Source organism: Pectinophora gossypiella, unplaced genomic scaffold, assembly GCF_024362695.1.
Source record: "Pectinophora gossypiella unplaced genomic scaffold, ilPecGoss1.1 Pgos_34, whole genome shotgun sequence".
NCBI lineage: Eukaryota > Metazoa > Arthropoda > Insecta > Lepidoptera > Gelechiidae > Pectinophora > Pectinophora gossypiella.
Window position 1 is genome coordinate 506,918 of NW_026063244.1, and position 11,174 is coordinate 518,091.

The 11,174-nt window shown below is 36.2% G+C and overlaps 1 protein-coding gene across 1 annotated transcript; it reads right to left on the reverse strand.

The window, feature by feature from the left end:
- Nucleotides 1-9,000: 9,000 nt before the first annotated feature.
- LOC126381065 (uncharacterized) lies at nucleotides 9,001-9,729 on the reverse strand. The gene has a single exon (XM_050030607.1). The coding sequence runs from the start codon at nucleotides 9,727-9,729 to the stop codon at nucleotides 9,001-9,003; it is 729 nt and encodes a 242-aa protein (XP_049886564.1).
- Nucleotides 9,730-11,174: the final 1,445 nt, after the last annotated feature.

Consider the following 11,174-nt stretch of genomic DNA (forward strand, 5'->3'; position numbering starts at 1 on the left):
TAACCGCAGAATGGCATAGAAAAGTAAATAATTAACTCGGAAATAATTTGACAAGTTCAGATAATTAGGTGACAGAAGCACTTCATGTTTACCCTGTTCATCAAGAAGTACCTATGACACAGTAGTACTCGATATCACAGAGGTCATCTACACCATTGGTAGACAAGATACATAACTTATTCAAGATAACACTTAAAACATTTAGAGGATTATAATTGGTTTACTACAAGATAACCATACTTAAAAATGATATTATATATATTATAACAGTACATAATCCCTTCTCACAGTCTCTGTTAAGTGGTGTTAATAATGTTATCTTCTCCGAATGATACTTACAATATAAGATTATGATAATATACCCTAACAATAAAAACAGAAAGAGTGTTAAGAGAGTACAGGCAAAAGATAGCCTTATTACAGTAAGCAATTTCTTCCAAATTACTCTAATCTTATTATAATTCAAGCTTCCAACGTATGGGTGATGATTATTGGTACCAACCTAACCAACAAGAGAACACCACTTGGAGAGTCACCTAGTTAAGCACTAGTAGTGAACTGTCTGACTAGACAGACTATTTGTTTCCTTTTAGAGCTATCACAATAGAGGATAGACAATGGACTTGATGTATCAACCCTATTAACATAAAAATCAACCACTAAGACTGTTGCAAAGTGCAAATATACCTATGCCTTATTTTAATACCTAGAGCTATCATTTAGCGGATGGACAGTGGACTTGATGGTACCAACTTAATGTACATAAAAGCTATCACTAGGAAGTTTGCCATTGCTAAGCGCAAATATACCTATTTTACATTTCCATACCTAGAGCTATCACTTAGAGGATAGACAATGGACTTAAAGGCACAATGCACATAAGAGCTACCATTAGGAAGGTCGCCATTGATAAGCGATAATATACCTATTTGTCATTTCCATACCTAGAGCTATCACTTAGAGGATAGACAATAGACTTGAAGGTATCAATGCAATGAACATAAGAGCTACCACTAGGAAGGTCGCCACTGACAAGCGCTAACATACCTATTTCTCATTTCCATACTTAGAGCTATCACTTAGAGGATAGACAATGGACTTGATGGTATCAACGTAATTAACAAAAGATCTACCACCAGGAAGGTCGCCATTGCCAAGCGCTAATATACCTATTTATCATTTCCATGCCTAGAGCTATCACTTAGAGGATAGACAATGGACTCGAAGGTATCAACACAATGAATGTAAGAGCTACCACTAAGAAAGTCGCCATTGACAAGCGCTAACATACCTATTTCTCATTTCCATACTTAGAGCTATCACTTAGAGGATAGACAATGGACTTGATGGTATGAACCATATTAACATAAGAGCTACCACGATTATGGTCGGCATTGGCTAGCGCTATATACCTATTTCTCATTTCCATACTTAGAGCTATCACTTAGAGGATAGACAATGGACTTTATGGTATGAACCCTATTAATATAAGAGCTACCACGATTATGGTCGGCATTGGCAAGCGCTATATACCTATTTCTCATTTCCATATCTAGAGCTATCACTTAGAGGATAGACAATGGACTTGATGGTATCAACTCAAATAACATAAAGCTACCACTACAAGAATCGAAGATAAACCATTGAATTGTCGGGGCTTACCTACCCATGTTGAAACTCAAGATTAGACTAATGCTGAGAAACAATAGACTATTATGTCAAATTGATTATTATAAAATAATGAGAGTACAAATTCTGAAGAAATAACCGACAATTCAAAACCTAAAAGCCTCTGTTCTATTAATCAACCTCAACTGTGCTAGAAAGCAAAGTATTAATAGTATGTAATGTCAGAGATTACTTTCAAAAGAGATAACTGTACACAAGACATGGTGAGAGAATACTGCTATTAAATTCTTTCAACCAACATCATAAAATTCAAATAGCACATAAATAATAATGAATAACATTGCCCGAAGAGTGAGTAAACAAGAAAGCAACAGGATCTGTGGAACAGAGACAACAGTATCAGCAGGCAGCCCCACAGCCAACAGCATGAACAGAAAGCCCACAAGGAACAGTATCAGCAGGCCGCCCCACAGCCAGCAATAAAAGCAGTGATGCAACCAGTCATGATCAGCAGTGCCATAACCAGCAGTACCAACATCCCTACAGCCAGCAGTAGTAGCAGAGCTACAACCAGATGTATTAGCAGTCTCACAGCCATTAGTATCAACAGTGGCCCAGGCAGCAAGGCCGTTTAAGAATAGTACCTCATGAGGAGGAAGAATTCCCTATCCATACTAATATTATAAATGCGAAAGTAACTCTGTCTGTCTGTCTGTCTGTCTGTCTGTCTGTTACTCTTTCACGCCTAAACGGCTCAACGGATTTTGATGAAATTTGGTATGGTGATAGATGATAACCTAGAAATGGTCATAGGCTATAAATAATCACGCCATCGTTCTTAGGGGGTAGGCAGTTGGCAGATAACTAAATTGATTTAGTGATTTGTAGTCGTTTTTGTTGGGACTTTTGCTCTTTCACGTCTAAACGGCTGAACGGATTTTAATGAAATTTAGTAAGGTAATAGTTGGTTATCTAAAAACGGTTGTACGATCAAATTGATCACGTCATCGTACTTAGGGGGTAGGAAGTAGGCAGAAAACTGAATTGAGTTAGTGATTTTTTTATGGTTTTTGCTGGGAGTTTTGTTTATCATGCCTAAACGGCTCAACGGATTTTGATGAAATTTAGTTAGCTGATAGATAGTAATCTAGAAAAGGATATGGCCTATTAATATTTATGCTATCGTACTTAAGGCGTAGGCAGTAGACAGAAAACTAGGTTAGTGATTTTTAATTGTTTGTTTTAAAAGTTTGCCTCATTCACGCCTTAACGTCTGAACGGAATTTTATAAGACTTGGTTAATTTAAAGATAGGATCTTAGGCACGGACACAGGCTACTTTTTATGGCGGGAAAATACCTCATTCCCGCGGAAATCTAGATTTCGTGATCGTGTCAAGAAGCGCATGACGCCATAGCTACTGGAATGATTTCGATGTTTTTTTTTAAACTGAGTGACCTCAAGTTAGTATTTGATCACTTTTCTAACTTAGAGGGTAGGTAGGCGCCATAATTTAGGGAATTTATGATAAAATTTTGATGCAACTGTCTTTATTAAACAGTTATATCTCATTCCTACAGGAACCTACACATAGCTATAGCTAGCTATCTATTAACATTAAAACTCTTTCTAGAATCACATTACGCCAATTAATTGATCTGATTTGTATAAGTTTTTTTATTCAACTAACTATTACATTACATACAGATAAAATCTAATTACTTACACCACATAATTAATATAGTACTACATGACTAGCTACGCTTTAAACTTGAGGAGGTAATTCGATAGACATTTATACGAACTTTAAGCCCAGTAATCAATCATAGTAATAAGGTAATACTCATTTTAGACAAAGAAACGGATAGGTAATCAGTTCGTCAACGAAATTATAACACCTACACTTAGTTTGTTTACTATTTAACGAGGGAAAATAATCCTTACTAATATTATAAATGCGAAAGTAACTCTGTCTGTCTGTCTGTCTGTTACGCTTTCCCGCTAAAACCTCTCAACCGATTTTGATTAAATTTGGCACAGACAATCTTTAGACCCTGAGAAAGAAAATAGGATACCTTTTATTGCGAAAAGAAGGGACGAAGAGATTGAAATAGGGGTTGAAAGTTTGTATGGGATATTTTAATTTTAAAATATAAATCCATGAAACTTTATATTTAGGCACTTGATAAAAAATAATTAAACATTTGTTCTAGCGTTGCTGAAATTTCGACCAGTGAGGGAGTGAAATGAGGGTTGAAAGTTTGTATGGGAGTTCGTCATTTTTGGGGATAAAACCACGAAACTTTATATTTAGGAACTTGATAAGAAATAAAAAAACAATTTGTTAAAGCGTTTTTGAAAATTCGATCTTTGAGGGGATGAAATAGGTGTTGAAATTTTTTATGAGGTTCGTCATTTTTCAAGATAAAAATATTAAATTTTGTGTTTAGGCACTAAATAACAAACAAAAAATCGTTTGTTCAAGCATTTTGAAATTTTTACCAGTATGGGGGTGAAATACGGGTTGAATGTTTGTATGGGTATTCGTCATTTTTGAAGATAAAACCATGAAACTTGGTACGTAGGTCTCTTAGGATGTGCAGAGTTTTTCAACAAACGGATTTTCCGAAATTCGAACGGAACGGAACGGATTCGGAACGGGAACTACGAAGCCAAACTTTTTGTATACAAAATATTAACCACTGAACCTAGGAACATGATATTTAGTAGTTTTGGGTGTATCAAGTTAAAAAAATTTGGCTTTTGTAGATAAAGTTCCTTTTAACGAATACTCTGCATCGCCGCCACTGCCGTCGGTCGTCGTTCGTCGTCGCGCACATTCGCCGAAGTGTGGCGGCAGTCAACGGCGCTGTCTTGTGGTGGGGGAGCGCACGTGGTGTATACGTGGCCTGCTCGCGAGTGTCGAGTCCAAACAATTTCTACATTTTAACAAATAATAACAAAATAGCAAACGTTGTGTACAAAAAAGTTTTAAATTAGGTCATTTTAAAATATTTTTGTACACAACGTGACGCTGACCCCTGTAAGTGTCTTGGACATAAGGGACCGATAAATATTCCTAGGTAATTTCTGCCACTCAATGGAATACATAGGTACTTTATAACGACTGTAAACAGATATTTTTTATTTTTTTTAAATATACCTACTTACTCTCTTTTAATCACATGCTATACCGTTCCTTTTATATAATCCTTAATATTCAAATTAAAAGTACGCAGACGAAGTCGCGGGTACCAGCTAGTAAAGTTATAATGGGAAAATTTGCACTAGCAAACCTTTATGATATTTACTTTTTCAAAATTCTGGTAAAATTAATTCCGAATGTCTATCACTAAAAGTTTTAGCATTATCATTAAGACATGGGATTCAAATCCTGTCTTTGTTAATCAGGAATAACAATACTAATCTCAGTATAAATTGAGGTACCTACCTGATAATACACTTCTCATCAAAAAAATCGAAACACTTCCGTTTTCATTGTTTCTGTCCGAATTTAACACAAAAAAGAATTCATACGATGAAAAAAAATACATAAATGTATAGCTGGCAGTTTGGCCATTACAGTAATAAGCGAAAATTCTAAATTCAAAATTAGAATTTCGTTTGTTTATCTTATAAACGAAATGAATCACTGTTTTGAGACAAATGTGTGTTTAGGGTTGGAGTACATTTAGCGTTTAAAAACTAAAAATTGGCGCCTATCCTTAAACTTTTTGTTTTTTATTTCAATACTGTGACTTTGGGACGTCTGAAAAAAGGTTTTTTTTCTAAAACGTATGGATACTTCGCCCACAGAAGCCGCCCAAGTTGTGGCATTGCTGGATTCTGGCCTTAGTCAGCGTGTTGTGGCTGCAAGACTGCATCTAAGCCTGTCATCTGTTCATAGAGTCTATAAACGTTATCGGGAGACTGGCTTGTCCACGCGCCGTTCAGGATCTGGCAGGAATCAGGTCACTTCTGAGCGAGATGATCGATTTATTGTAACAACTTCTTTAAGAAATCGACGCCTTAACGCTTTTCAACTGCAGCAGCGGCTTCGTGTTGTACGAAGGGTGGCTGTAAGTGACTCTACAATTAGAAGAAGGTTGAAGGATCGTGGACTGGTACCGCATAAGCCAGCAAATGGGCCGAAATTAACTGCAGACCATCGAAGAGCGCGCCTTAACTTTGCACGTGAGCACCTAAATTGGTCATACCTACAGTGGAGCAAAGTTCTCTTTTCTGATGAGTGTAAAATTATGCTGTATGGTAACGACGGAAGGAACAAGGTCTACAGAAGAGACGGAGAACGCTATGCACAATGCTGCATTGAAGAAAAGGTCAGCTATGGTGGCGGTTCGTGGACGGTTTGGGGAGGAATCAGCGCCGACGGTAAGACAGAGCTTGCTTTCGTGTCTGGGCCACGTCTGCCTGCACTAAACTGTCATCGGTACGTCGAAGAGTGTCTCGAGCTTCATGTGATGCCCTATGCACATTTTATTGGCAACGGCTTCATATTCATGCACGACAATGCTAGGGCTCACACCGCGGGCGTCGTACGAGATTATCTTAACGAAGTCGATATCTCTATTATGGAATGGCCAGCAAGAAGCCCGGACATGAATCCCATTGAACATCTGTGGGATGAATTAAAGAGACGAATTCGAGCAAGAGATCCTGCCCCAGAAACACTTAGCCAGCTGCAAGATGCAATCCAAGAGGAATGGGACAATATACCACAGCATGTGATCGTGACTCTCATCCGATCGATGAAGAACCGTATGGAAGCAGTAATTAGAGCTCGGGGAGGGAATACAAGTTATTAAATAAACGTTTTTTAGCTTTTTTTTTCATTTACGTGTGTTGTTTTATCCATTTCCTTTATACTCCATACGGAATAAAAATGACTCATTTAACAAAATACGAAACCTATGAAAAATTCATTTAAATTTAGAACATTAACATTAAGATTTGATAAGCTCATATTACTCACTATTAAACGACATTTAACATTTATTCCTAAATGTACACATTTTTCTGATAATCCTGACAAAACGTAAACTTGCAAGGTGTTTCGATTTTTTTGATGAGAAGTGTATTATAACTTCAATGAAAATTTCCTTCAAGTATTACATTCGAAATTGTAAAATATTGATACCTAGTTCGGTTAGATAGAATAGTTGCCCTTTTTTATTATTAACTCATAGGTGAAAAGGAAGGAAAAATAGTTCATTAGTAACATATAACTTACATCACCATTAGCGTTTTCTCTAAATTATGTTGTTGTAGATTTATTATGTTGTTGCTGATCAGCCCAAAACACAGTTTACAATTAATATAAAAATTACAACAATAATGCCCCTCCACTTAATCAATCGGAACCAAACTGCAGTGGAGAAGTAACAATAATATTTTCATGATAAATATATGTTTATCCTATTATTTGGTTAGTGTTGTAACGTAAATCAGGCAGGTCCCTTCACTAAATAACTTGACATATTAAATCTTCAGGATGAGTACGAGAAGTGAATCCCTGTGCAAACAACAAGATCATGTTAAGTTAGGTTAAAGGAAAGGATGATTTTTACGAACGATGATAATATACCTACACGATAATTAATAAATTAATGTTATCCTTATATGTAACTGCATACCTAAGGGTAAAATATGTTTTATTCATTTATTTATTTTTTCCAGTAAATAATAGGACGTTACTATTACTGTCCTAAAAACAAATTCAATAATTATTACACTAAAGAGATAGCTGCGTAAACAATGTTACGTGTGTTAATGTGTTGTGTGTACGTTGTTCTATCATCTGATTAGTGGGTGAAAGGTTGCATATAGGAATATGAAAAAAATCCACAAGTTATATTTATTATTACCACATAAAAAATTATACTAAATATTATTACCAAGCCCATATGGTCGATATTAGGTAATACACAATAACGTGGGCTCAGGTAATCTATTTTAATAAAAACAAAATCTTAATTATTACGAAGATAATTATCACACAAGTACATAATGTAAATGCACTTCCCCTCTTTATACTTTCAGCCTCATTTAACAATATCTTATAATAAAGAGGAAAGTTTAGTTCAGTGGTTCTGAATATTTTATTGAAAAAGGTCATTTGAATAAATGTATCGAAATTCTTACTTGCACTTATATTTGTATTTTCTCTAATCAATTTGACATGTTGTCTTAGGATTCATTTAACTACTCAATGTCGACAACAATTGCCAACTTAGCACAGGATGTTACAATCAATCTTGTGTCTGGGTGCCCTCGTCATTACCCGTTCTTCTTTATGTATTTCTTCTTCTTTTATGTATGTAAACAAATATTGTGTAACTTTGATAATTATTGTATCCCTTGGTGGGCCAATGAAAAATGAGTGTTATACTATATGATGAAGTCTCACAGTCCTTTCGACTGTAACTATCGTTGTTGTTCAAGAGCTTCGGAAATGTGCTCTATGGTGAGGTCCCTGTGAGGCTCTTATAGCCAATCTTGATGTTGAGCTCCATCAGAAATTTGTTCTTGTGTAGTTCCTTTGTTGTGAAATTGATAGTAATGTGAAATAGGTATTTAATGTACTTGCTCAACTTCAACTTTATTATTTAGAACTATGTATCTATTCTAGTACAGTATAGTATAACCATATATAACATACATAATATCGATTCCATTCTTGAGAACTGGTGAAACTTGTTTAGCGAACAGTTATTATTCTTATTGTTTTTTACATGATAATATCAAAACGTTTGGTGGAACGCCGCGCTGAGTTTATCAGGCGACGGCTGTGCCTCTGACTGCCTCTATTGGGATTAAAGTCATGGGCAGCTTAATTAGCTTTTGTGATAACAATGTACTTTATTCATTAATGAATAATCATATTATTGGTACTCGTTTCAATTTAAATGTTTCATTCCCAACTAAACTTTGAACATCTACACTGTTAAAAACCTCTCGAACAAGGAGCGAGTATAATTATGAGATTAAACGAACTTACCTGTAAGTGAAGTTCTATCTCAATTATACGAAGCTCCTTGTTCGAGAGGACTCCCTCCCTTCAATTTTAATATCCCGCCCTAAAGCTTCCACAGGTGATGGAGTTGTCCATGAAACATGCTTTAAACATAATGACATTAGTTGACAGCTGCGTTCAGGAAGCGGGAAACTAACTTTTTTTTTAGCTTTGGATATGAGCTTTGAAAATTGTGACGATGCTGGAGCATAAGACGTAGACTACACTGTTAAAAACCTCTCGAACAAGGAGCTTCGTATAATTGAGATAGAACTTCACTTACAGGTAAGTTCGTTTAATCTCATAATTAAAAATATCAATATTTATTATCCAATTATGTCAATTTTCATTATTAATTGAATTAATTACAAAGTCAGACTGTTTATTAGAATTAATAGTGCTCACCGTCGATTTTTCATTCTTGCTTTTGCAGAATTTAGCAAAGTGATTCATCTTTTTGCAGATATTGCAGATTTTCCCTTCTGCTGGACATTTTTGTCTGTGTACTTGACCACATCTTCCACATAACTTCTGTTTTCTATTAGCTGAAAAATAATTGCTGGAAAAAGAATTGTTATGCTGGAAATTTTGAAAATTGTGTTGTAACGGTTTTTTGCCATTTGACTTGTCATGGTGATTATTGACATTTCGTTGTTTGCTTCTTGATCTAAACATCTGTTTCTTGCCCGAGATAACATCAACAGTGTTTGTTTCTTCTTTTTCTGTCTTTGGAAGTTGGTTAGATCTTTCCTGTGACAATTCTAAGTTTCTTGCATACCTGATAGCTTCATCTATGTTTGTGAAATTTTCTTGTGACAGTCTTTCCTTTATATATGTGTTTTTAATTCCAATTATAAACATATCTTTGATGAGCGAGTCCTTCAAGTTCGATAATTCACAACTTCTTGCCAGATTATTCAATGCTGTACAATATTCATCCAATGATTCATCTTGTTTCTGGTATCTTGTAAAGAAATTATATCTTTCCACTGTCGTATTCTTATATGGGTTAAATTTTTGATCAAATTTTAAAATAACATCGTTGAGTGAAATTTTCGTTCTGTCCATATTGAATGAATTGAATATGTCGATTCCATCATCTCCTAATGAATTCAAGAATAATGCCACTTTTTTTCTTTCCGGAATATTATCAAAATCATTTGCATCCGTATATATCAAAAATTTTTCTTTCCACATTCGCCACAATTCAAAATTGCTTTTTCCGTTATTCCTTTGTGTGCCGCCATTTGCTAAATTTAACGGTCTTAGGTTAGACATGGTAATTAAGTTCTTTACCTGCTCCGTTGACATGTTTCTTTTTCTTCCGACTTTACTTCTGACACCATGTGTGATGTGGTCGTGTGTGGATGAGGAGCTGGCCGAGGGACTTCAGAGAAACCACTTTATTTTAGACATTATTTATTACACGTCTAACATACGTGTGTTCGGTACAGACTTGAGACGAGAAGTGTAGTGTTGCCATAAGACAAATATACAACATTAAACAAACAGGGTTTTTGTCTACAGCCGAACTTCATAAAGCCTTATTATTGATTGTGAAAAACGAACAACATCATTTTTATGAAAGTGAAATTAAATGTTTATCTAATCAACGACAGCTAACTGGTAGTTCCTTAACACCTTTGACCCCTTTCTTAGATGGTAATGGCATACTTAGGGTTGGTGGCCGACTGCATAATGCCTCTATGCCATACAATGCAAAACACCCTGCAATAGTACCTAAAGGTTCTGAAATTGCTGACTTAATAATTCGAGATGAACATTTAAAGCTGCTTCATGCGGGGCAAAAGTTAGTCTTAACTTCTCTGAAACAACGATTTTGGTTACTTGATGGATTGCGCACTGTAAAGAAGGTAATTCATAAATGTGTCACATGTTTCAGACTGAAAGCCTCCGCGTCAGCTCAATTGATGGGTTCCTTGCCTGCTGAACGAATAACAGCGTGCCGCCCATTTCAAAAGGTCGGGATAGACTTCGCTGGTCCGGTCTCTGTCAAAAACAGCCGCATAAGGAAGCCTATTATAGGAAAGGGTTACGTTGTTATATTTGTCTGCTTCGTGACAAAAGCGATTCATATAGAGCTCGCCTCTGACCTTACCACGGAAACCTTCCTGGCTTGTTTCAAGCGCTTCATAGCGAGACGGAACCTGCCCAGCGACGTCTACTGCGACAACGGCGCCACATTCAAAGGGGCAAGGAATCAATTACATGATTTGTATCGCTTACACACTAATAAGGGTCACCAGGATCAGATTTGCACATACGCCTCGGAGCGTGGCATTTCTTTTAACTTTATTCCCAGCTACAGCCCAGTCTTCGGCGGCCTGTGGGAGAGTGGCGTTAAGAGCGCCAAACACCACCTAAAACGTGTGGTAGGTAAAGCTTTGATTACTTATGAACAACTAAATACCGTATTGACGGAAATAGAAGGAGTATTGAACTCCCGTCCATTGACTGCAGTGACGGCTGACCCAAACGACTTCTCATTCTTA